Genomic DNA, 27,473 nt, shown 5'->3' with positions numbered 1-27,473 from the left:
AGAGGCAGCAACGGCTAGGTAGCCAGCTGGAGATTCCGAGTTGAACACCAGTTATGCAGTCGCTAGTCAAACACTCCTCTCTACCCTTAGTGCTAGGAAACGCCAAGTAACCACACAGGACTGAATGGAATTCCTGGCTGGGCCACCCCTTCATTACTTAAACGTGATCCCTCGATGCCAGGGTTACAGGTACAAGGTATATTATCAAAGTAGTAAAGTGTGTCTGCACAGCTTGCTTATTTTGTATCTTCTAGGACACAGGGGGAGCTTTTAGCTGCGGATGCCTTTCACCCTGCCTATGTTAGACAGCGATACTCAGGTAAAAACATGGAGAGCTAAAAGCCCACATGAAACACCTAATGGCAACCAATTCCTCCAGTTGCACCTCAGTGCTGATGCACCCTCACCCCTTGCTTTCCAGTTCAGATCGGTTTGGTCAGCTGCACACATGCTAGGCTCTGTCCCGCTCGGAGTTTGTGTGCTACCCACGCAGGGGTCCCGTAACGGGGCAGCGACCCCAGCTGAGCCCCAGGCTTTTTGCTATTTGGCAGTCTAATACTAAAAATTCTGAGGAAGGCAGGCAGGGTGTGCAACACAGTTGGGTAACACATCTCCAACGCCAAGAGATACCTTGCAAAAATGAGTAATTTGTTCTCCTTTGAAAAAATGTCAATACACTTTCACTTCTGAAGAGTGAAAACTGGTACCTGTTTTGCAGAAAGCAGGTACTAACAGTATTTTAAAGTGACCTGACAGCCCCACCATAAATGGGCATCACGCCTTGATGAGTCTGCAGTGAAATAATCCCACCTAAACTTGTGAACTGAACTCGGGGTAACAACATCGAGTGTGGCTGCTAGTGGAGCACTTCCCAGAACTGCAGGGGAGGGAGCCATCACTCTTACAGGCTACTTCACACAACAGCCATAAAGAAATCCAGTTAATATTTGTAAAAACTAATTTTTCACCCTATTTCCGTAGAGCAGCACATAGTTGGAGGCAGGGGAGGAAATCAAAAAAATCCTTCTTTCTGAAGGAAATTCCAAGGGTCACTCAGGTGTGTAAGGCATGGTATAAACCCCTGATTTTTAAAGGTCTCTGTCTCCACCACCACTAGTTACTTGTAGAAGTTTTGACTGAGTCAAGATACTGTTTGAAGTGAATTTATCTCAGGAACCGAAATCTTATTGAAGCAGTCCTAACAATATTTGTGAGTTCAGATCATCAGCTGTGGTAGCTACAGTTACGATGTGTAAGGAAAAGAAAGACAACAGGAAAGAAAGGAGACAAATACAGCTTGCTCACGGCATTGATAAAAGGTAACCCAGAAACAGTAGAAAGGTCTTTACTAAAACCAGGAGGAGCAGAAAACTCATTCTAACCCCTGAGGACTCCTTGTTCAATACCCAGACACTGTTAACCACAGAACAGAAAGGCACGTTAACACAGTATCATCAGCACGCCGCCGCACAGCAGCCTTCATGCCGCGACATCCAGAATCAGGATCTTCTGTTTAGAACCTTCAGTTAAGGTGTTTCTCCGCAACGTTACGTAGTTTAAGGGTACTAATTCATCTTATTTTTCAAGTTACTAAAAAGTTAGTAACTAAGTTACAAGTTACTCCATTCTAAAGTTAAAAAAAAAGATCATCTTACAATTAAAGTTGCAGCACGAGCCCCTCATAGCAGTGCCTCACATCTCAGGTTCCACGAACAACTGACTCAAACCCTTCCACCTCCGTTTAGTTACGCTTTGTATCCTGCATCTGAACTTCTACTGTTAAGTTAAAAAACTCAACCCCCAAGGTGTTCTAACACGACGCAGAATAAGTTCAACCAACCTGTCTGCTGCCCGGGCTGCGCCAGGGGCTGGTTTTGCTGGGTGTTGTAATGGACAGAAACTGGTCGGTATTGCTGACCGGAGTGCGGGTACTGACCGGGGGTACAGTAACACGCTGGCATCTGAAAAACGAGCAACAGTCAAGGAGATGCAGCACCTGCAAGTTTATGAAAGACAGACATCTACGTGCAAAACATAATTGCGTGATATGAGAAAGATGCAAAACTTACTAAAAGGTGCAACTACTGTTAAATGGTTTAGCAATTAAAAAATACTTGTACTACATAAATTCCTTCTTTAGTAGCTGGTTTCTTCTACTTTCATTGTAGAAGCAACAATTTCCAATTTCCACAAACACCTGAGACTAGAAAGCATTGCAGAAGGCGAGTTTTACCAGCTACAGGTAAACAGCAAAGCCTGGGTGATTATTCCTCCCTAAGCCAACTCAAGTAATTTGTGCCAAGGCACAAAAGCCAGAAAAAGCCCCCAAGGCCAGAACAAACGCACAGAGCTGCGGTTTGACGGGAGCCCCGCAGCACATGGAGTCATGAACGGAACACCCCAACCAGTTGTGAGTCCAGCTTTCGGGAGGGCGAACAGAGCGGCGGTACCTGCGGCACGGGCTGCTGCATGTAACCCTGCTGCTGGAGCACTTGCTGGTTGACAGGGTGGCTGGATGTCGAGTAGCCTGGGGCAGAAACCGCTTGGCCAGAGGGCGGTGGAGGCGGAGCAGCTGCCAGGATGTAACCGGGCTGCTGCGGGGGCTGGAGGACGACGGTGGACTGGAACAGGGCGGCAGGAGGTTCAGCTGGATCAGCAGGCTGCCGGGCAAGACTCAGGTGGCTGAACTGTGATCCCAGGTTGTCTTGCTGCAACAGTTAAAAACCAAAAGGAAGAATCACAATCACAAATGCACATTTAGGGAAAAAGAAAAAAAAAAAAGCAACAGCCAAACATCTCAGTTTCAGGCAGGCAGGTCTTACACTGCAGTGCATTAGCAACACCAGCCAAAGAACAACAGGAAAGAACAAGGTGGAACACAGTAGTAAACTATCTTCAGGGCTGGCAGCAGGAGAGAACATCCATATTCTGAGACCTCACTCATTTCACTGCAAATTCTCGATTTTTGGATTACACCTGCCTCCATCTACTTACTGTAAGTAAGTATTAAATTATCAAAAATAAAGTCACAATTTGTGTCACTAACATTTTCTGATTGGACTCCAAATGTTGAGTGAAAACATCTAACCTCACTTAAAACAGCAGAAGGCATTAGTATTGCTGAGGTAATTTTTGGTTTTAAGGTCTGAAGTTAATGAGGCTCTAATCCTGAGTAACAAGGTACATTCCTCTCACTTGGTATTATACTACATGCAAGGATGAATTTTTTTTACCCTGAAATCAAGTAACAGCTGCAAGAAATGTATTCCAGTGGTTACCTACTCCCTGTACCTCGTTAACATCTGAAACTCTGATCCTGATTGCACTGAGCACCGCAGAAGTCCTGTCAAATGTGGAAGTTGAGTGACTGTAACCCCAACCTCCTTTTCTGTACAAGCAATTCGGCAGCACATGCTCAACATCCTGGAAATTTGCAGCGATCACTAGTATTGTATTTTTTTGCTAAACAGGAAGATGTGGCTCACACTTCAAAAGTGAAGTCTCCAAACATGGAGGAACATTAAAAAAATATTAAAGCCATCTGATCTTCTCTTAGATCATCCTGAAGACGACTGGAGTTAATCAAAAAAGAGCACGTGTCTTTTACCTCTGTCTTTTACTGATCAGCTGTGTTCACCTTTTATGATCTTGGAGTTCCCAGGCTAAAGATATTTGTAATACCACTAGAAATAATTTGCACCTAAAACTTCATTTAGAATACCTCTACAGCCTAAAAAGCCCTATTTTCAGTAGATCAATCTATCGTTGCCTTTGTCAAGCCATCTTTGATGATGTCTATTAATGCAGCCGGTAATGCTTTTCAAATTGCATTTGACACTCTGCTCTTCATAATACCTAATTTAGAGAGGAGATGCTGATATTTAATTATGAGCTAATATTGCCTCTAGAGAGGTCCAAAGCATATAAACCCAAGGCATATGCATTTCTTCCCGTTACACAACCAACACGAGGGGTAAGTGCTGCTCTGGCCAGCTTGCCCTGCGGTGATATGCACAGCACAAGCAGGATTAAGCACTGATCATGGGATCACCAATAAACAGATAAAGCCAACCATCCCGGTACCAACCGCAGATGTGGTGCACTTAGGTTATGAACCAAGACCATCAATCCTTTTCTCTTTGTTCCCCAAGTCATCACCATCAGGAGTACATTTCTGAGACTGCCAGTACACTGCGTGTTTCAACCCATTTCCTGAACATGAACTGCTGTGAAACTGTTCTAAACCTGGGAAGAGTTTCATTCTCTGCTTTGAGAGCCACACACCTAAGGGCTGCGATTGACACAGACGCCTGAGCTACCTGCCACTAACAGCAATTCTAAACTCCATCAGGAAGCTCAATTAACATCAGTCCATTTTACTACGGAGGTGAGTTACACTGACTGCAGTGCACGTGTTCAAACTCTAAACATCAGAAACAACACTGCTGAAACCCCCCGTGCTCCATAAAGTGCGCTTCTTTTAGAACTGCGTACCTAAAGTACAGGTAACGGTTCCAATGTAGTTTTAACTGTAGGCAGGCTACTGAATTCAGACAAATGTGCATCTACTATTAGAAGACACTTCTGATGAATGTTGAAAATAATAACAAAATGAAAACTCTCAGTATGTACTAAAATGGCTACTGTATAACACTGTGGTCAACCTTGGCTGGCTGCTCTGTCCCTCTCCATCCTGAGCAGTACAGGGGGAGAAAAGAGCATGAAAAGCTCGTGGGTTGAGAAAAGGACAGGGAGATCACTCACCAATTACCACCACAGGCAGAACAGACCCAACGTGGGGAACATTAATTTAATTTACTGCCAATTAATAGCAGAGTAGGATAGTGAGAAATAAAAACAAAACTAAAAGTAGTCTCCCCCAAACCCCCTGCTTCTTCCCAGGTTCAACTTCGGTCCCAACTTTTCCACCTCCTCCCCAGTGTCACAGGAGACAGGGAATGGGGCCTGTGATCAGTTCATAGCACTCTGTCTCTGCTGTTCCTTTCTCCTCACACTCTGCCCCTGCTCCAGCCTGGGGTCCCTCCCATGGGAGACAGTCCTCTGCCAACTTCTCCCATGTGAGTCCTTCCCAGGGGCTGCAGTTCCTCACAAACTACCCCAGTGGGTCCCTCCCATGGGGTGCCGTCCTTCAGGAGCAGCCTGTTCCAGCCTGGGTCTGCTGGTGTCACAAGTCCTGCAGCAAACCTTCTCCAGCCTGGGCTCCTCTCTCCACAGGCCACAGCTCCTGCCAGGAGCCTGCCTGCTCCTGCCCTCCATGGGCTGCAGTTTCCTTCCGGGCATGCCTGTATGCTCTGGTGTGGGTTCCTACACAGGCTGCAGCTGACTCTCAGCTCCACCATGGTCCTCCGTGGGCTGCAGGGCGAGAACCTGCTTCACCACAGGTTTCTCCATGGGCTGTTGGGAATCTCTGCTCTGGTATCTGGAGCACCTCCTCCCCCTCCTCCTCCTGACTGTGGTGCCTGCAAGGCTGTTTCCCACTCCCCTCCCTCCCAGCAGCTGCACAGCGGTTGTTTGCCCTTATGACTGAGATGCCACCCGTGGCAATGACCGACTCTGCTTTAGGCAGCGCAGGGTCAGTCTTGAGCTGCCCCATACTGGCTCTGTCCCACGTGCTCCTCGTCTCTTCTTGCAGAAGCCAGCCCTGCAGCTCCCCAGCTACCAAAACCTTACCAAGCAAACTCAACGCAAACCTGGATTCAACAGAGTATCAGAGCAGTGTGGGGAGTTGGGAAGCCTCAGTTTTTGACCTGGACTCTAGTTCAGATTCTGCCTTGGCTAAGTCTTCTCTTTTATAGGTTTTGGTTTGTGTGCGGGGTTTTTTGGTTTGGTTTTTTAAACAAAGACAACAAAGATATTTAATTTCCAGTCTCTGTTCATTAAACACGGGATGCTGCTGAAGCAGGAGTGTTAAGAGTTCTGGCAAAGGGGCTAGGAAAAAGGGAGCTCAAAACCACCAGCACAGCTGATCCCTTGAAAGGTATTAGCATTCAGCAGAAGGCGGAGCAGACAAACAACAAGAAAGGATGGAAAGAGGTTAATCCAGAGACAGGAGGAGGTACCGACTGGCTAACAAAACAATAGCATTGAAAAGCTGTTCCTTTAGAAATGAAAATAATATAGATATCTAAATACAGAGACATTTAGATATAGCCGTACTCGTAGACGTTCCCGCTGACATGGACATTTTTTTTAGGAACCGCACCCCCCCCCTCCCCGCAGTACCGTTTTACCGTCATTGGAAACTAGCCAGTCATGACACCGGTATGACACACCACTTACAAATAACCAGGCAAAGGTCAGCTTCCACTAAAGATTAACCCATGCAGAGAGGAGAGGAACAGAAGATGTAATACCACAGGATATTGCTGTGTAGAGGAGACGGGCAGGAGCGGGGGTGGGTAAGAGACTGCAGAGTACTGAACAGGCTGGGAAGAAGGCTGCAGAGGCCGCATAGGCTGAAGAAATAACAGGTTTATAAACATGGTTAACATCGAGGAGAAGTGAAAACAACGTCCAAGTCCTTTGTAATAGAAAAAAGCAACTATGCTGTTACCAGAAAGAATGGATACTTCTGGTTTTAAGCTAAACACTGCAGAGGGTTAAGACAGAAGTAACACTCAGTATCTCAGCCTACCAGCAGAAATAGTTGCATTATTCATTATACACTATAGTAGCTGTAAGTCTTGCTTCTATTTAACATTTACTGTTTCTTTCAGAGACATGTTCTTGAAATTACAAACTAAGAACTACACATGCATTCTAAATACAAGTTGGTTCAAAGCATCTAAAGACAGAAGGAATTTACCACTAACCACAGATAAAACCGTATTACTTCCACTTATTCAACAACATTAAAATATTTCCTCTAAGATAGTGGTTATCTGAACATCAGAGAGGCATCACTGCTGGTTAATATTTTGGGCAGGCTCAACTCCGGTATCCCCTGAGCAGGCAATTATATAGTAAAGATTTTGTGAAGAGAACTGCCAACACCCCATACTCTTACTCCCTATCTAGTTGACAGAAGTGTGTAAAATGAGCCTTTGTCAGAACAGACCATCTCTGCTGTGCCACGGGCAGGTATCTTACAGCAGAGGTAAGCCAGGAAACGTGAACAAGAATCGAGGTTTAAGATGAAGTTCCATAAATCACTTCTTGATAACACTTTACAAGTTGAAAACACCATGAAACTACAGTAGCTTGGTGCCCAAAATAGCTGCTGTAAAAAGAGGGGGAACCCTTGCTTCTCCTGCCCACGCATGTTTTGCTTTGCTTTTCTTCAAGGGCTGAGGTCTTTTTGAACCCTGCCTATTTTACTAGATTCCTCTTGCGCAAGACTTGACAGATAAAATATATCCTCCTCTTCTGCTTGCAGTTTTGTGAGCAGAGTGAGCCAAAGTGCTACTAAAGAGGCGTTCATTCTCTACCAGTGCTAAGCGACCTCTTTAGTGCCAGCGGTACTGCTCGTGGGGTACAGCCCAAGAACTCACCTGGCTGAAAAATAACCTGAAGACAAGGAAACACAAGATTTTGGTTGGGTTAACTCTTCTCAGATTGCCGACTGTATTACTGTTAATGCCAGGGGGACCCACACACTGCGACTCACGATGTTATTAGCAGAACTCACAGTTCTGAGGACTGTGGGGGAAAATGTCCAGTTCTCCCAAGCTGCGTAGCTATTGCTGGTCAATCTACGCCTCACCAGAACACACCCAGGGCTCCCCCGTTAGCAGACAGCAGTATGACATATCAGCCATCAATACCAGCGTCACGTATGCGACATGTGCACCTGTGAGAGGATGTGGTTAGCTGCGGGCTGCGGCTGCGGGGCTGCGGGAAGAGGTGGCTGTTGCGGAGGTCCAGGCACTTGGGTCCTAACAGGTTGTTGAGGCATAGGAGGATTGTACACAACTGGAGTGCCATCAGGGTTAAGGAATGGCTGACCTGAAAAGTTGAAAGAGAACAAACACGACCAAATGACAGCCAGCTGCATCATCCAAGTGTGGAGAAAATAAAGACAAACATAGTAAGCAAAACTAATTAAATAACATTTGTAAATACGTGAAGTCATACTGTTTTATATGACAGACATTCTATGATGATTTATGCCAAATCCCCACAACTACATTTACAACAGCAATGACTAAACAGGCGTCAGCTGACAAACCGCATGCACTTAAAAACCAAAACATTTAAGATAAACAAAAATACCCCAGACTTTACTTAGTGAGCACAGATAAGTATTTGCTGTATCCTGCTTGTCCTGAAAATTCATTTTTAATTAAGTGGCTTGAAAAGGGCAGAATAAAGGAAAACCCTACTAAAAGTACTACTTTAAGGACCTTTTAAAAGACAATTATATGAATCTCATCTCATCAGTTTGAACACTAATCAGAACACAGGAGAGCTTAAAGGCAAGTATTTTTAAACATACATATATAAAGCAGTAGCTGCAGTGGTACTGCATAACTGCTAATGAGATTGCTGTTAGAGGACTCTTCCCCTCTTCACAGATGAACTGGCTTTTAGCCTTCAAACAAAGTAACGTCGTATTACTCTCCTATTTAACAATTTGCAACTTCAATATTACAGCAGTGGGCCAACAAAACGGAACTAAAAAAATAAACTACTGAAAAGTACATTATAAATAAACAGTGATTTATGTTGGTGCCTGGGTTAGGTAAACCAAAACAAATCAGAGGAAGAACAGATTAGCGAGCCAGGGCCCGTGTCTAGCTGCTCAATGACGTGTCTTGCACTGGCTTATTTTCTGGCTTACGGTCCAAATACTGATGTAAATCTTTCTCTTCTCCTATACAATTATTTTTCTGTCCGAGATTCTTTCTAGAAAGGTATACACTGAGACTAAAGCCTCTGCACCCTGGCTGGGGCCTGTCCAAGTCCTCCAGACTGCTCCGGCCCATCACACCGAAATGCGACTGGCCAGCACAGGAGCGTCCAAGTTACTGAGGAGAGGACGGAGGCAATTAATGCAAGAGGTAGAGAGGAGGGCATGAACAGACTTGCTACATTCAGTTTAGCTTAGTGGATTTCTCTTCAATGCTCAGGAATCGGGAATGTTCACATAAATTGATTCTCTAATTTCCTTCTAGCCATTTCAGGCAGTCACTGGAGCTTAACTTGTTTCCTGCAGGGCTGAGCAAGGACTAATTAACCTCTTCAACTACTGAGAAGAATGACCCTGTTGACCTCCGGTCAAGAGAGCCTCTGGCAGAAATGCTGAGAAACTACTCTGTTTTTGAACTCTCATTTGGAACCATAAAGCCAGATGAACAATTAATTACAGAATATGATGAATCAAGTACATAATAAGTCAAACGTTTATTGGAACCTAGATATTCCTTGTTCTGGAAGGGTACTATATATTCTATTAGACACTCATTAGATATTAACATAATCATCTGTTATGAAAGATTATTAATGACCACTTTGAATACATTCAAAAATGGAAAAAACATAGGAAGAATCCCAATTTGAAAATCAACCTAATTTGAATGAGTACCAAACAGAGTCAGGTCTACAACTCTGCTGCCTTTCCCAAGGGGAGTGCAAGTACAAGACACTTCCAGATGGAAAACTTTCACAATCACTGAAAAACTGTTTCCCTGCCCTTCCCTGTTGCTCTGGGGAAGTGCCATCCATGTAACAGGGAAAATGACCAACAGCACAGGAGGAAGAAAGTGAAACGAATGGCATGCAAAACACGGAGAAGCACATAACGGAGATGAGGATGGCTCGAGACCTGCTTTTTTTAAAGCTAAAGAACTGCATCATGTTTTACACAAAGTCACTCTCTAGCTGATGGTGTCGTTTCAGCACCTGCAGTATCTGCTTTCCTGTACAGAACTCAGTATTTTAGCACGGTTGTGCTATAAGCTCAGGGTATGAAAAATGACAGCCAACGTTCTTAGTTTTTAATGTGGAGGACAAAGTGCTCTAGTGCATACGAACACTAAACCCACTTGTTTTTCTAGCAAAACTGTTCACTAGCCATCCTATTTGTCTGACTTGCGCGGTCAACATGCAGAATGGAAAAATTCCTGTGTAAGACTCACAACTCTCACATTAGACCTAGAAAAACTAGGTCAGTAGTGCTACCGTCCAGAACCCAGACCTCAGATGGCACATACAGCCTCCTCCACATCTAACGGCTATCCATAAAAATTACGTATGGCAGCTGCTCGCTTGTAGCCAATTTTTTAGCAGAGTTGGCTTCAACTATCTGTTTTTACAGTAAGGCATTTAAAAGAAACCTTTGGCAACATATCAATATGCAAAATCATTAATTAATTTAAAAAACCTCACTTTTTTACAACAGTAATTGATTTCAGTTGAGGAAAAAGAGAAATCTATCCATTCCAATGTTTAACCTTTTAGTTATAGAAAAGAAATAATTTTGTAAGTGATCATTTTAACAGCCGCACTAGGAATAAATTTGGTATAAAATATCATGTGCAGTTACATTCAAACATAATAAACTGTCTAGAGAATGATGGGAATTATATCCTGCAGTATTTCCTTTTCTACAAGGAAAGAAATTTTTTAACCAAAATGAAATTCAATCACTTCGCAAAGATGACGATGCGTTGAAAAATGGGTAAATTAAAATTTTCTGGGTTTCTAACTTGAGCAATAAAGTAAGAGTTTGCCCAGAGAATGCAAACAAGTCAATTGACCCAGAGAAGTAGTTACACATCTCCTTGCCTCTACCTTCTGAAGAATCAATTTCCTACCACTTACTGAAAACATCAGCATCGGCCGAATACGCCAACATCAATTTAATGCTGTTTTAAACTGACCAGCAGAGGTGTCGAAATAGCACGTAATCACATGCTGGTTTCTTTCACTGGAATTGTCAGCGTCATGAGCGTAGAGACAAGAGTATGTTGTGACAAAGCAAGCGAAGGGTAATGGTCTTTCAAGCCAGTATGAACACTGCTTCAGGCGCTCTGCCCTCACTGAAACTACTTCAGAGCAGCAGTGGGAAAGACTCCTACCTCTCCGAAAAAAGCCAAAATCATTAAGTTATTCTGCATTCTGAATACTAAATTATAGGAATTTAGTATTTTGTGCTCATTACCCACTGAAATTTTACATACAAGTCAGTCATTAAAATATTAAATAGAAATTAAATGCAAGTTAAAATTCTTCTAGAGAAAAATCAAGTGAGTTTACTTATTCCTTTAATCCTAGAGTCATGCTTTCATTCAAAATTAAGTGCACTGAACAAACACAACCACAGGAAAAAAAAAGACAATACTGACATCCAGCTTTATGTAAACACTCGTGCATTTTTCTCCAAGTTCTCTACTGTAACAAAAACATTCACAAGCGTGTACCAACCTGTTTGCGGGTTGATCAGAACACTGCCAGGCGGTATGCCTGCCGCTTCCAAGGGAAGCAAAAAGAAGCTAGCGCTAGTAGGTGCCGCTTGCCCGCTTACGCCGCCATCAAAGGAAAGAGAGTTACTAGTGCTGACAGCTGGGTAGACGGCAGGCGTGCCGTGGGACGGCTGGCTTAGAGCTGGCACTGGAAGAGGCTGCTGGGTGTGAGAAAGAGAACCCGTGGATGACCCTACACTACTAGAAGACTCTGAACCTAGGAAAGGAGTAATGAGAAATTGTTTTTACCTAGAGACAGAAACATCATGCTCACTTAAAATATATACTTGTAAATGCTTACCCTTAAAGCTCAGCGTTTAAGTACATTATACAACAGTGGCCTTTTCAGTGAACTCCCCCTTTATCTCCCCCGGAACACCATGACAAGATTCCCTCTGTGAACCAAGGGTCAATTCCACACTGCTTTGCACCGTAAAGCCAGGCTTTCAGGTCTAGCTCTGACGTTCGGGGCAGAAAACACACGCCTGTACACGTGCGCATCTGCCAACGTTCAGCCCACCCACAATTCGTTCAGGTGATCATTCACGTACCCCAGAACAACGCACGCCTGTGCACCCACGAGGCACCTGGAAGCGAGGAGCACACCCCTGCAGCCGCTGCTGACGTGCAGCCCTGGGGCCATGCAGATGCAGCGGGCCCTTCAGGCAGGCCAGCTGAATTCCCGTGCTCCGTAGGCATCACCTGCGTGCGGGCAATGGCCATTTTCTTTTTACTACGACACGTCAGAGATCCTCCCTGACTCACCTGCCGGACAAACTGCAGAATACTAAACACCCCCAATTATTTTTTTCCTCCTCTGACAATTTTCAGACTGAAATCAAGAATTCAGCTGGAAAACATGATGGTAATATGGCAGCTTTAGCCCAGTTTTACGCAACAATGCAAAGTTCAAAGGAGTATGAAATAGGGGATTGAAAGCAACAATCGTTTTGCAGATAGGAATGAGTATAAATATTGCAAGGCAGTGGAGAACCAGACCCTGAGCTTTCTGAAAGCCAGCGCATGCAGCTAAATGCAATATTCCAAAAGTCCAACGTGGAGAGTCCGCAGAACTGCACCGTTCCTGGATCACTGCATACCTAGGTGTCCAGGGATACAGTTTGCTATACTTTGTATTAAGTCTTTGCTATGATACTTGGAGACAGAATAGAGTTGTTTAAATTGAAGAACTCTTCACTAGCAGCCTCTATACAATCTAGAAGAGAAAGCAAGACTCAAAGGCTGTGACAGAATTTATCTACCGTCTGAAGTTCCTTTGCAGTCCTCCGTAAAAGCATCAGACTACAACCCTTTACATGTGTGCATCCGAAAGCAGTATGGCTTGAAGCGTTTCTGAGGCTGCTGACCTCTTCTCTATTGCCAGGTGAAGCGAAATACAAAGCTATTAATTGTACGCTGGGCAAAATAGCATAACCCAGCTCAGTAGAACCACCTTCACCTGAGCAGTTCCTTGGATCAGACTTGTTTACAGGTGTATCCACTTCTAGATTATGTAGAGAAATCGGGCTGAAGGCATCATACTTAAAGCCAAATAGGTCCTTGATCAACATGGCCAAAACCAATCTCAACACATGCAAAATCACTACAACCTGCCACTGCAGTGAAGCAACCACCACCAAGAGGCATCCTGAACTTTGAATCCTAACTCTCAGAATGCCAAAGTTCGCAGCAAAATTTTAACAATCCATTTGCGTTCTTGCAATTTCGAAAATGACCATTTCTAGGGAACTATTTTATATGTACACTACTGCCAGGTTGTAGTTTTTTCAAGTGGTGCCAGATAATATTACTGCACTGCTAAATGAACTAACTCAGTATGGTGGCACAATTTCAGGCATATGCAGAAGTACCCTGGAACATATTTTTTCATACAAGTATATAATGGACAAACAGAACTTGTAACTGTTTTACTGCAGTGAGATATACAAGTGTGGCGATATCCCTATAAAGTAGTGGGGGTTTAAGGGAAAGCAAAAAAATTAAACAGATCCTCATTATAAATAAGCTTTCTAACCAAGATTGAAGCCAAGCGCAATACAGACAAGCAATAATATTCTGCTTTTTACAGATCTACTTCAAATTCTGTCCCAGGGCATCTGTAACCCACCCATCTCCTACAAGCCTCAAATCTCTCCACAACCAAGGTAGTCTATTGGATCAAAAATTACCTTGGTGTTTGGGACACAAATATTTACTCAATTTCATTTCTGACCCACAGAGTATTTACATCCCTATCTTGTGAGATTTTGTTTAGACATTAATTACAAGCTAACGCACCTCTGAAACCCAGAATCTTATTTTTCCCCCCAACAGCTCTGAATCTTAGAAATAAACAGTACACTTTGTTGCATGATCTGAATTTTTGGCAAATACAAAAATTAAGTAAACTTTTCATCCATACCCATTTAAATTTAACACTGGCACTGAAGGGGAACACAACACACAAGTAACGAGTCGCAAGCTAGCTGGCGAGCCGCACGCAGCTTCCTAAGCCGCACGATGCAGCTTTGCCACGCTGAAGCTAGAGCTGAACTCTACACTTGTATTTTGAATAAAGCACTTATGGCAATAATTGTTTCCAAATGCTTGGTATGAGATGAAATGCGGCTTAAGGCCATCTATAACGCGCTTTAAAATTCGACCTCCAAAGCCAAAAGCCTTCGCTGAAGTTGCTGGGTGAATTCTAGCTCCCCAAGGCAGTTACGCTCCACAGGGCGAGGCCTGCGGTCGTTCCATGTACACAGTACCCACCGTTCCCAGAGGGAGCTGCACGCACGGAGCGCCCAGAGACCGAGGCCCCTACGGACATACGCAACTGCAACGCGCATCACGTGTCAAACCAGCAGGCACTTCACTGCTAAGCAAGGGTGTATTTGTACAGATGTCGTTATACCTGTCTTAGACAGCCTGCCTGTGCTTTTGCTGCTCCCAGAGCTATCTCCTCTTGTCAGAACTGATATCCCACTGAAGCTGCTGGCTTTCGTCACAGCTGGCTTCAGATTGCGGATGGAGCTATCAGAGTCGGTGCTGCTCCAGGGACGGGGTTCGCAATACTTCAGCTCATTCTCAGTACTGCTCTGATGGCTGTTGGCTGATCTCCCTGATGTTTCCTTATTGATTCTGCAAGTTATAAACTAAACTTTTAGCACAAGCATCAATTGCAAAGTAAGGGAAAAGAAAAAAAAAGAAAAAAAAAGGTGAAATGCATGCAGAATACTTTGGAATTTCATTTTTTTTAAAAGAAAGCATCAAATACCTAAGTATCTGTCGTCTTTGTTGTGTACTATTAGTTTCTTCCTCCTGGATTCTGTTGACATTTTAATAAGATAGCTTAATATTTATTAAGAAAATAGGAAAATGAAACAGAATTAAACTGCAAGTTTTCTTACCTTTTATCAGTGAAATAATTCTCTTGGGAACACAGGGACTGAGGGGCAAAGAAGTGTAGAAATTAATATGAATGGCATCTAGAACCCCTACACCATCACAGTAACAAAACATGCTGCAATGTGGAGTCTTTTGTATCACACACGGACTGTTACAGCATCCCTTTTGTACTAAGCTGCCTGAAAATTTAACCTCTGGTGGATAAATCCCATAACACGTGGAAAAAAGGACAATATAAAAAGGCCCATCTGCAGGAAATAAAAGTTAGCATTAGAACAGTTTCAGTGCTGACCATTTTGTGTCAGTATTGTTCTGAAGTTAGAATTCTTCCACTGGGCCTTCGCTGCCTTAGGTAACTCCAGCTGACGTGGGACTTGGCAAGTCTCTTAACCCCACCTGAGCTGCCTTCTCTTCTGCTTGAAAGCATGAAGTAGGAGAGGACACTGGCTACTGCAAGAACTGCACTGAATTCTTTGGGTAGGCATCTGCCAAAAAGCAGACAGATACACAGTCAAAAAGGCCATTATTAACTTCCGTTGTGTTGTGACTGAGACTTCTAAGGTTTGGTACAAAGCCTCTCGGGGTACAGCTGATGGTAAATGAGTATGCAAAAAGAAAAGGCAATTTTAGATCCCATACCATTCTTTTTGTTTGTCACCACATCAAACAAATAAAAGACTGGCTTTAGGAAAGTATTTGGACATAGCAAATCGGCCTCTCAGAGCTCATCACTCTTTCTTCAGAACAAGAATCTGGTTTTGGATGTGTCAGAGCTACAGATGAATGTCAGAAGTGGATTATTTGAAGCAATGCATGCTTTTGAAGACACATTCTTTTCTGCTTCACTCAATACCATTAATGTCATCACGACTTGTGACTGAATCGCAGTTTACAGTGTTGTCCTGCTCGATAACTCCAGTCACGAGAGACTCGACTGCTACATTTCTGACTGAAACTTCACGTATGGCAACCCTAATCATTTTACTGTGTTTGATACAGGGAAGCGAGAAAAACAGCAACATTTTGGTGGGTTGTTTTGGGGCTGGGTATATTTGTTTGGTTGGGGTTTTATGTTTGTTTGTTTAAATCAACTGTTGCTCCGAGTAACAAGTGAAGTGACTGCAGTACCAAAACTCTGACTGAAATTTCAGTAAGGGGCAAAGTAACGCATGGCAACCGGTAAGGCCGGATGGAGCACTGAAATAACGCTTGAAGGTTGCCTGAGTTTCATACAGTATCGATTAGAGAAACCAGAAAACTTCTCAGTGACTTCAGTATCATTTACAACTCACTCAGGCCACACTAACAATTCCTATCTGCCCAGTCCCCATCAGACACCGCAGGATTCCTGGAAAGAAGTATCCTTTAACAGAAGCCATGTGTGTGTGTGCAAAGTATTCGTACTGAACACCGTAAGGTTCTTTGATACATACATCTTGTGCAAATATTCTCTCTCTAGCCCTCTGATATTCTTCTTCACGTTCTTCTATGGATTTACTTCTTCTGTCATCTTTTAATCGTATTCTCATCTAAATTAAGTGATACAGTGTCAACTTCTACAAGAAGAGAGTATGAACTCACATTCAAATACAGCGAGTGGAAGGAAATAATCCATATGTATTTACCTGGTTGTCATCTTTGTCTAAACTAGAGTTATCTCTCTTAAGGATATACCGCTTCTGGAAATCGTCACTCTTCTCGTCCTTTATATGCTCACAAAATTTTTGGTCAGGTCTATGAAAAGTCATTAGAGAGAGAGATTCTTGGGTTTGTAAACACATCCAAGACACAGGGGAACAAACGGAAATGTACTTAAGATCAATGTTAAATACACTTAATGTTCTAACTGAAGTGACAGACTTTGGTTGTCCAGGCAACGGAAAAGGTAGCAAAACCACAGGATGTTGTGTACCCCTGACAGGTCCTGTTCCCAAGACATAACAAACCTGCTTTTACAATCTCTTCCTCCTTCAAGCTTTTGCTTCAGTATCCAATTAGGGTGGCAAGCAAACCACATGCCTTTGGGGAATCAGAAGTGCTCTGGAATCCAGACTGGTGCCATGCAATGGATATTGGGCATGCATGGAAGTGGACATAGGTGCTTTCTGTTACAGCTGTAATACCTCTAAGTTCATTTCAAGGGAAAAGAGAAGAAGATAGAGGAGAAAGCATGGAAACTTACAGACTTCTAAAACAAAAAATTAGGTAAATTAAGCAAGAGAAGAAGAACAGTACAATGCAGGCAAGCAAGAGCGTCACAAGAGGATGAAGCAACAGATTATATATATTGGTTTGGTATTTTATCTACTTTGTGAAAGAAAATGAGATACTTTGCAACCTCTTGTTATTACAAAGATACCAAGTACCTAGACAATACAACTACTGCTATCGTAAGAGAAGGTCTCAGACAACCAGGAAGTATTTGCCTAGTAGGAGACAAAAAAATAGGTATACTCTTCTCTACTTCTGTGTCTTTATTCCTTACGCAGGTCATCTGTATAAAGTCAGGAGATCTTTTTCTATAAAACAGCCAAGCCTAACTATTAGTGACTGGATGCCCAAACATAATTAGCAGGCATTTCAGAGAACCTTTAGACTGTCTTACCTCTTTCTTTTAAAGGTCCCTGAATTTACTGCCCTGCCATCACCAACTTCCCTCTCCACTGAGACGTCCCAGTGTGCACTGGGTTGTTGATGTCAGTAACATCACTGAGCAGCGATGGAGCCGGGAATCTGCCTATGAGGAAAAGGTAAGTTTGGTTTTATTCAACATGGAGCAGATCTCCAAGGTTTTCTTTCTAAATTCTTATTTTATATCCAAAGTGATTTAAAATAAGAATGCTGAAAACATTAAGAAACTTAATGTCTGCAGGTTAGATGAAATGCCTGCTAATTAGTAACTACACCTATAGGGGGCTTCCAGAGGTCATAAGCTATTTAAACACAGTAGAAAAGGCGGCATACAAATGAAGAAATAATCTTTTCATAGTCCTCATTCCACACGTGAAGTGCCAGACTGAAGCTTCAGTCCAGCGACGCTGGGAGACGCCAAGGCAGCAGATTGGGACTGGACGGCTTAGCAAGCCAACGTCGATAGAGAAATGCGCGGCCAGAGCAAAACCACAGACGTGAATACGCAACTTACTCAGGCTCTATATATTTAGGCTCTGTGTATTTCTCTAGAAACTTTCGAGGAGGAAACCTAAGTGAAATTTCAGTGTGGTAAATTGTTTCAGTTGTGCTGACTCTAAAATTAGGATGGATAATTATTTTTTTTTCTTAAAGCTATGGAGAGTGTACATAGAGACTGGGATTGGGATGCAGGAGCTGTAAACTGTTTCATGTTCAAATCATAGAATTCTTTAAAAAATAAAAAAGGTGTCAGGCAAACGCTTTAAGTTAGAAATACAAACTAGGAGGCATAAATATATGAACACATTAGTCCTTTGTCTTTGTGAGCGAGAATGAGGAGACAGAGCAAGTGCAGAGGACAGAGAGAATAGCTGGGTCCTTTGAACGAAAAGGTCAACTACGCATGGGTTTGGGATTGCTGCGATCCTCGTGCTCCTTTTTTTTTTTTTTTTTTTCAGTGTGGGTTTGCCCAGTGGTTTCTTCAAGAACTCCCCAGCCCTGACAGTAAAGCAGCCTGCCGTGACTTGTTAACCTGGCTGACACTTCCACTGGTAAGATTCTCTCTTATCTCCCAGGTTTGTTTTGTAAGGCCACGTGAGATCTGTAAGAAACATTATTCCAACAAAAAACTTCAATTCCCAGTAGATTTTTTTTTTTACAGCACAAAAGCTAAAGTCCTGCAAGTCTTGTCCCCACCCTTCACCAAATCAGAAATGCCCCCATTTAAAGTTAAGGTCTGGTTCTGCTTTCCAAAGGGAATGAAGAACGTACTCAACGCTTTACTGGTGTAAATCTTTAAGCAGGTAAACAGTTGATATAAACTCCTATTTCACAGAAACAAAGCTAATGATGCATCTCTGCGAGAAAAGCAATAAAACCTCGTAATTTACACATAACATCCTTTTTTACCCCCAGAAAGCTTAAACATGAATCAGACCACGTTATTACAGAGCACTGGAACATGAACAGTAAAGGCCTTGCAGCTACCTCTCCTCGACGCATGGTTCCCACCGAGTGACGGGCCCCTGCAGCTACAGAGGCAGCATCACGGCATCATGTATCCCAGGTGCTAAACCTATGCGTCAGAGAGTTTCTTTAAAGTTTTTACTTACATTCTGGTATTGCTAGTTTTATTTACTATGACTGCCTTCCCACTCTGGTCCACATTGTGCTCCAAGCCAAAGTACGCCGCTACCCTGTGCAACAGCATCCTGTGGTAAGATGTCATCGGGGGAAATTTTTTTCTGGGAACTCTGGAAGAAAGGAATGGTAACTTTATTAAACAAACAGGAACACTCTTAAACTCTCTTTTTTCCTAGAAGAGTACAGTACTTACTCATTATTACCAATGAAATCTAAAATTTCCTGTTCTAATTTCAGCAGCATCATTCTGTCCCTGAAAATAAAAACACAGCAACTCACATATGAGACACTCCAATAACTGCAGCTGTATTCACCTTAAGAATACACAGGTAAGATCTGTGATCAACGGGTGATGGCAGACTGTAATAGGACGAGGTGTCAAACGCAGTGTTTTTAGGAGAAAGTATTCATTTTTCTATAGTGCTGAACCTGCCTAGTGAAACATGCTGTTATCATCTCAGAAATCAGAATACAAAGATCCCCCATGTAACCTCGTCCCAGTAGGCTCAGCAGAAAGTACAGTCATTGAGAAGAAAGGCTCAAGAAGGAGGAAGAGCAGCGACATCTGCAGAAGCCTGAGCGGGCCCTTGGGATTGTGAAGCACATCGTGGGGCCCATCACCAGGACAGCGTGACTGTACTGCTTACAGGAGGCACTACCACAACGTACCAACAGCCAAGCGGTTAAAAGCTGGCACGGGTTGCAACGCAAGGAGATAGTAACAGAAGATGAAAAAGCTAAAACTCGAGGTGATACAAATGAGCATTAGCTGAAACACCGTAAGCAGAAATCTTCAAAATGCCTATGCCAGTTCCCGTAAGCCATGAGCAGGTAACGAACTGAACTGTCACACTGTTCCTAATTCGTGCGTGTTACTGCGCAGGTGAGCCCACAGCAGACCTTCACCTGCAGTTCCGTACCGATGCTGGGATGCTTTAGGACTTCACAGAGAGGGTGGTGAGGCACTGGGACAGGTTGCCCAGTGAAGCTGTGGATGCCCCATCCCTGGATGTCTTCAAGGCCAGGTTGGATGAGGCTTGGAGCAACCTGGTCTAGTGCAAGGTGTCCCGGCCCATGGCAGGGGGGTTGGAACTAGATGGTCTTTAAGGTCCCATCCAACCCAACCATGCTGTGATTCTACGATTCTATGATTCAAAAGAGGAACAAGGCAAGAGTCTGGCAGAGTTGTGCTTTCTAATTGCACTCTACAGGACAAAATGGTGTTGGACCCTTATTATAGCTCATTTTACATTTTTTGGCCAACAAAATGGAATCTCAATACATGATCGCAGTGGAAGTCACGATGGTAATATTATTAAATAACACATCGTAGTGGAATGGCTTTTGTGACACGGTATGAAACCCGCTGAGGGGAAAAACCAGACCAAGAGCAGTGTAGAGCAGAGCTGAAAGCAACGGAACCACGCCAGCTCTGCGGCTGACAAACGACGGCTTGGGTTTGGTTGGATTTGGTTTCTCTTGTGCAGAGTGAAGATGTGCATCGCCAACTGCGGCTATACGGTACAGCTTCAAAAAAAGTGTCTCTGCCCATAAATTCAGTGCAGGCAGATTGAAGAAAGAGAGCTGAGTACAGTAAAGTGAAGGCAGCTGAGTCCCTAGCAAACAGATGCTGAAAGAGTGCATGTTTTGGAGAGTGTGAGTGTCCTTCAGCGACAGAATTGCACGCAGACAGAACCCACTAGTTCTTTATTAGACATGAAAAGTTTTTAATGTGCTCTAATGTCCTGAACACGTATTTCCACCTCTGTGTTCAAGTACCATACAAGTTCCAGAGGACTGGTGCTTCAGATAGCCTGTGCAAGAAAATCTGATCCTACATAACGGACATACAGCGTTAGACACGTAGGGAGGGGTGAAATAAACACACCCAAGAGGTGGCGTTACACCTCAGGCAATGACAAGAAAGGAAACCAGAGAGCTGACATCACTGATGCTTACCTGGGATTGTTTTTTAATGTATTTACTAAAAATTCATGAAGATCTATACCAGTGGAATCTGTGTATTCTTGGCTGGAATCTAAGGGAGGGAGGCAGGGGAAAAAGGATGAAAGAGAGCAAAATTACAATTTGAATTAATTAATACTTTTTTTTTTACAATTAGTACTGAACATGGTATTTATGGATCAATACTATATAACTATTAGGCATGTTATTCCCAAAATTAAACAATTCCAGTTTCCAGGGAAAAGGCTCCAAGTAAACAAACCCTCCAAACCCAGCACCACCTCCCCCACTGCCCTAATTCAAGTGTAATGCAGAAGCCAAAGCTTCAGTGACACTGCCAATCTATTGCAATGAAGCACCTTCAGCCACCTGACTTCCCTCAAGTCCGGTTGCTGAACTAAAGCGTCAACCTGGTCTCACGTTCGGCCCAGCTCAAACTCAGGCCTGTGTCCCAGCTGCTGCAGGTCTCTCTGCGGTCACTATGAGGAGCAGTCATTGCAAAAGAGCTGCTAGCAGCGAGGGAACTACTGCACCAAGAAGAGACGGAATCTATGCGGGCTTTTTCTTTAGAAGCAACGGTGCTGGCAGAGCAGTTCTTGGGCACAGCAGGAAACCAGGTGACCAAAGTGTCAGTCGTCAAAAATGAGACCCAAGTTTTTCCTGGAGAGAATCCAAATCCACCTGAGGACAGGGAATCTCTAGTTCCCTGAAGAAGAATGACAGCCAGCTCCTTTATCTGCAGAGCTCATTATGCTACCAATGCTGCCCACGTATTATCAGGAGTATTAATGAAACCAAGCGATCTGAGCATTTACGGTTTGGGATCGCTTTTGAATCTGAGGAGGGAAAAAAAAGGGTATGCCTGGTAAAACAACTGTAAGACTGAGTAATTATTTACTTTAATTGTCTTAATTAGCAAGTGAGCAATAATTTAGCTATAATTACCTGAAGACTGATGCTTAAATTCCATCATTTTCTATTTTGGCACATCCTAAATTAGGAAGTAATTACCCTCCAGAGGAGACACTGAGTGAATTTAAAACAGCTACTTCTACCGTGGGCATTTTGTCACAGGTACCTTCTCCACCCCAGTGCTTATTTGGCAAATACCTGGCTGCCAGCTGGGGGAAGATGGACTGAAAGGCCACAGGAGGAAGGTCTTACGGAACCGAGGGACACAAGATGGGCAGGTGCTACTTGTCCCCAAAATAATTTGAGCTTTAAAGCTATTCCCCACGCAACAGGCGACCTAAGATGTTCAGATAAACATTCTGCATACTTTCTGTAAAGGAAGGGCTGTGCAATGACTTGCCAACTCCAGCGTATGACATCGTCTACCTTTAGGAGGCATTAGGAAACACGGACAGAGACAGGCTCTTGTCATCAATTCTGCAATTCTACTCCAGGTGAAAAATCAAAGATTTTCCACAGATGGATCTTCACTCCAGAATGCGGGAGTATTACTGTGAAAATATACTTGTCTCTTATTCTGTAGTTCTACCCTTGCACCAAAACCTCATTAAAAAGTTTTAGATATTATCAAAACTAAAATAAGCAAAGAAACAAGACCATTGCCTTCTGTAAAGACAGGCAAAGATCCGAGAAGGTACAAAGGAGGTTATCATCTCACTTGAGCTTCACAAAGCCTGTAACAAAGTCTAGGAGTAAATGCAGTGAGGAAACAGTAGTTCTTATGCTCATCTGCAGAGCTAGACAGGCAGGCAAGGAAAAGCATTTGCTGGAGTGGGTGTTTGAGGAAGCCTCGAAAGCAGTGAATCCTCTGGGAGCAATTCCTTCTCCAGCTCAAAGATGTCTGATCTACTTGCTTCACTTGCTAAAACCACAAAGCCAGGTTGATGCAAGGATGCCCTGGAAGCAACCTGCATTTTCCCCAAACACTCTTTAGCTGCACAGCACATCAAAAAGCACAATGGCAGAAGGCAAACCTCTTGATAACATTTTTCTGGATAGTTTATCACTGGATTTTTCCTTTTCCGTTTCATCTTTTGCAGGTTTTTCTTCTTTTTCAAAAGACTGTGACAACTGGATCTGAATGTTCTCCTGCCAAAAGTAAAAATCAGTCATCATGGAAATTATTTCCAACAATACCTGCAGAAGAACTGTTTTGTACTATGTTCCCTGCAAAATAAAGAAGCAAGGAAAATAATTGCCTTTGTATTCTTTCTGATCCCAGATGTACTTTATGAAACCACAAAATGGAATTATTTATCAGCATATCAAAAACTATAGAAAAGATGAAGCACTACACACACTCCAGAATTTATACTCACTTCCAGGCCCTGAATGCTAGCTCAAACGGAATCCCAAGTATTTTATTTGATACACATATGGAAATATTCCAGGTTTCCAGGTGTATAAATTTAGAAGCTTTAGAAAAGTTGTCATCTGTCATCCATGATGCTCCCCCCCACCCTTTCTTCACATCTTGACTATAAAAGCTTGTTTCAAGTTTCAATTTGGTTTATACCCAGAAGATAAAAATAAAACAAATGTTTCAATCTAAGACAGACCAGATCCACAAAAAGGGAAATATTTACAGTACAATGTATCAAGGCAAAATATGCAGGTCTTACTGTCCTCAAGGCTTAAATCCTTAACTCCCTGTGTATTTCGATAGAGTACTTTGTGTCAGCATCTCAGGATCCGTGGTTTTATACAAGTAGGTGAACTACTGTAAAACCTGTTTCCCAAATACAGCAGGAAGAACTTCCCTTTGAAATTACAGTGCCATAATTAATGGTGCCCTAAACAGTGGAAGACTGTGCCTCTCTACTCTGTACCAAGACTGTCAGTGAAGGGCTGGCATTTCAGACAGCAGTAACGAAGGTCGGGGGAAATGGAGATGCCATGTGTCTGAATGGCTCCAGAAGTGGCCAAGTCCTCTAAGAGCGAGATTCCCCATTACCATCCATCTCTAACTCCCCTAGACATCAACTGTGCTCCCTCAGGTGAGCTGAGTTGATGCCATCACTCCCCACCCGAGAAGACCTGACCTTCCCAACCCAAAGAACCTGCCCCTCACCTCCTGTCCTGCACCCTATCCCTTCCCATGCAAGCCCCTGCTCTTCCTTCAAGCCCATTCTAACCTGCACCCAGGCACCTGCACTAAGCTGCTCCCCACGTGTCATTCCACAGACCTCATCTCCCACCGGTAAGCTGGCTGCAGTTAAATATAGCCGGGATTCACCACGGCTGAAGAGTGCTGCACCTGCCAACGCCCCCTCGCCCAACCCACGGTGCCGCTCCTCCCTGCCCAGCTCACCAACCTGCGTCTCCTTGGTCCCCTCCGACTGGGCCACGGCACACTAAAAAGGTTATGTACAAACTGCTTTCAGCCTGCATCTCTGCAGTAACAACCTCTCACTTGAGGAAAAAATAAAAGCTGATAGTTTTATCAGCTCTCCCTTGCATTATGACTTTTTGCCCACATTAAATGTTCTAACTGAGCTTATTCAGCCACCAACACCCTCCAAAGCAGCATTTCCACTTTTACGACATTATCTACACCTGAGTGATAAAACCGGTTACCAGCCCCTGATAACCAACTCTTGTATCATTCTTTTCTAGTCTTAAGAGTTGCCTACAAACCTTGAGGAGTCCAAACCAAATCTTTGCATTCCTCACCTCATAAACCTGAATATCAATTCAAATAAGCAATTTATGTGTCGCTACACAGCGCGTTACACCTACTGTTCACCCAGTAGCTGCCTAAGAGCTGAAAAAGAAATAAACTGGGTTTGCATCTCGTTAAGAAATTATTTTTGACTTGCATCCACCAAGCTGTTATTCTCCATTTGGCAGTAACACTCTACAAACTAGCAGTAAATTAAGGTAATCTGCAAAGTCTTATTTTTCTTCACTAGCCAACTGACTGCATACTCTGAATTCCTCCAAAGTAAAAACACACAGCAACAGTTCAGTCAAGGATTTCAGCAAGTAATCATTTTCATACTTCTTTCCCCAACGAGAGCTAAAAAAGGAACAGCCATCTGAACTGCCAGCTCTTCTCCTGCCACCAACTCTACTGAGAGAGTGATACAACAGAACTGTGTACCAAAGGGCACTGCCTTGTGATTTCCTGCTATAAAAACTGTAGCATCTAATTAAATATGACCTACTTGACTGGCAAGCTGCCGAGAAATCTTTTAGCTTCTATTACCTAAAATTCTTTAAATCCCACCCTATCTGTAGCACAGCTCTGAGGGCATATGGGTTTAACAAGCTCTGTCTTGTCACTCAGCACCTATCTGAAGTCCTCATCGTAGGCAGAAGAAATGGTCACCAAGTCCTGATTAAACAAAAAGCCATATAAAAAGCGAAACCCCCCAAAAATCATCAAAACCTAATAGATTCCTCCAGCTCAAAGCACTTGAGAAAAAGGTAAGAGCCAGGAAACCTTCCAGAATACTGCTTCAAGGCCCCATATATCCTGGGGTCTTGGCTTTGTACCACCAGCCACCTGGATTTACACAAGGCAGTATACTACCACTAGAGAGCCTGGCCTTCTCTTCCCAACCCCTCTGGGTTGTTTTATTTTGCTGAAGAAGAAAGTTCAATCCTGTGAAGGCTTATTTACTCGTTACCACTAATAAAAACTGCCAGTCATATGGAAACAGCTTTCCTTAAAATAGCTGAAATCTATCATCCTTCGCTAGTGTTCGTACTCCTTATGAGAGCATACGGAACCAGAACAGCCCCAGTACCTAGCAGTTAGGGAGAGGACAGCGAGAGAATAAAGACTCTGTAAATACACTAAGGTAAAAGAGCAGATACATTGGTTACGCTCCTCCTCCTGCAATAATCTGAGAAGCTCGTACTTCCGTAGCACCTTTTAGTCAAGGGCTGCCAGTGCTTTTGAACAATGGAGACTTGAAAATGTGAGCGCTCCTGCCTAGCTTTCTCGGCAAGGAACAGTATCTTCTTTCACGCTGTGACTGCTCAAGGGAATATGACCAAGTACATCAAAAAGTAAGCTGACCTGCTTGAGACAATTTGTGTGGTCTGTCACCTCCTGCATTACAGCCTTCTGAGAAGCAACCAGCAGTGGCGACTTCTGCGCGAGCATGTGCCTCGGGGGAGCCCTTGCCCTCTAGCCTGTACAGCAGCTGTCTGACAGACAAGGCTACAGTTACCCCAAACCTCACCAGCTCCTAGCTGAACAAGTCTATTTTTCACCCTGTCAAGGCTGACACTTTCTAACCAAAATTTGAATTCTTCAAGCATTATCAGCAACATCATCCTGAATTTTATTCCTCCTGACGCTTAAGACCCATTTTAAGTATAAACACAAAACTAGAACCCATCACTTCATTGCAAACAGTGACACCACAAAGCAGTGACTTTTCCAGCAAGGAGAAGCCATCAGTTTGTTCTCACGCTGCCAGAGGTGGCTGTCCAAGACAGCCCCTCACCTCCCCACGCCGCTGACCTCCCGCACGGCCCAGGCACAATTAACGCGTACAAATCGTGCATCACAGCACGGGGCATGAGGCAGCCAGCCGCCGACTGCGGCCTGCAAAAGAACTCTTCCGTGCCGTTCCCAAGGATTCTTTGGAAATGAATGCAAAATGAAGAAGTAAAAAGAAACGGCCCGCAGGAGTTGTCACAGAGGGTCACAGAAGAGCTGTGCCCCATAGGATCTACACTCCTGCATCTGAACTTGTAACAGATTCCTACTTCTACCTCTTCTCTGGAACACGCGTTTCTCCGCGCCACCGGGAAGACCTAAATTTGTTCTCTCAATCACTGCACAGTTACTGGGATTCAGAGGCCCTTTCTTTTTTTGAGAGATAACCATTTTCAAAGAAAACTCACAGCTAGATCCCATTTTGTTTCTTCTTATACAACCTGGCATTGCCTTCGTACACACTTAGCTCATCACACAACTCAATCCGTTCCGTAGACCAGGCCTTCACACCTCTTCTACTACTGCCATTGTTCCTTGGGCTCCGGGGAGACCTCATTGCAGCCTTCCAGTACCTAAGGGGGCTACAAGGAAGCTGGGGGGTACTTTTTACAAGGGTCTGTAGTGACAGGACAAGGGGTAATGGGTTTAAATTGAAAGTGGGGAGGTTTAGATTAGATATCAGGAAGAAATTCTTCACAGAGCGGGTGGGGAGGCACTGGAACAGGTTGCCCAGAGAAGCTGTGGATGCCCCATCCCTGGAAGCGTCCAAGGCCAGGCTGGATGAGGCTTGGAGCAACCTGGTCTAGTGGAAGGTGTCCCTGCCCATGGCAGGGGGGTTGGAACTAGATGGTCTTTAAGGGCCCTTCCAACCCCAACCATTCTGATTCCTTTCCAGAATGACCCTGCAGCATGCCAGCTGAGGGTAGAACCCCAGAGGACATAAATAAACACCATCTCCAGCAAACACTTATTAC

The 27,473-nt window shown here is 43.7% G+C and overlaps 1 protein-coding gene across 1 annotated transcript in view; it reads right to left on the bottom strand.

The window, feature by feature from the left end:
• R3HDM1 (R3H domain containing 1) overlaps nt 1–27,473 on the bottom strand; it is a 50,666-nt gene that overhangs the window by 15,006 nt on the left and 8,187 nt on the right. The window contains 13 exon segments of the mRNA XM_010159705.1: nt 1,841–1,961; nt 2,451–2,708; nt 7,811–7,965; nt 11,386–11,640; nt 14,338–14,564; nt 14,701–14,751; nt 14,834–14,871; nt 16,265–16,360; nt 16,457–16,565; nt 19,076–19,216; nt 19,300–19,359; nt 21,066–21,144; nt 23,018–23,132. Coding sequence (XP_010158007.1) covers nt 1,841–1,961; nt 2,451–2,708; nt 7,811–7,965; nt 11,386–11,640; nt 14,338–14,564; nt 14,701–14,751; nt 14,834–14,871; nt 16,265–16,360; nt 16,457–16,565; nt 19,076–19,216; nt 19,300–19,359; nt 21,066–21,144; nt 23,018–23,132 — 1,705 coding nt within the window.

This window comes from Eurypyga helias, unplaced genomic scaffold, assembly GCF_000690775.1.
Source record: "Eurypyga helias isolate BGI_N326 unplaced genomic scaffold, ASM69077v1 scaffold15149, whole genome shotgun sequence".
Classification (NCBI taxonomy): domain Eukaryota; kingdom Metazoa; phylum Chordata; class Aves; order Eurypygiformes; family Eurypygidae; genus Eurypyga; species Eurypyga helias.
This window is presented reverse-complemented; position numbering and strand designations above follow the sequence as displayed.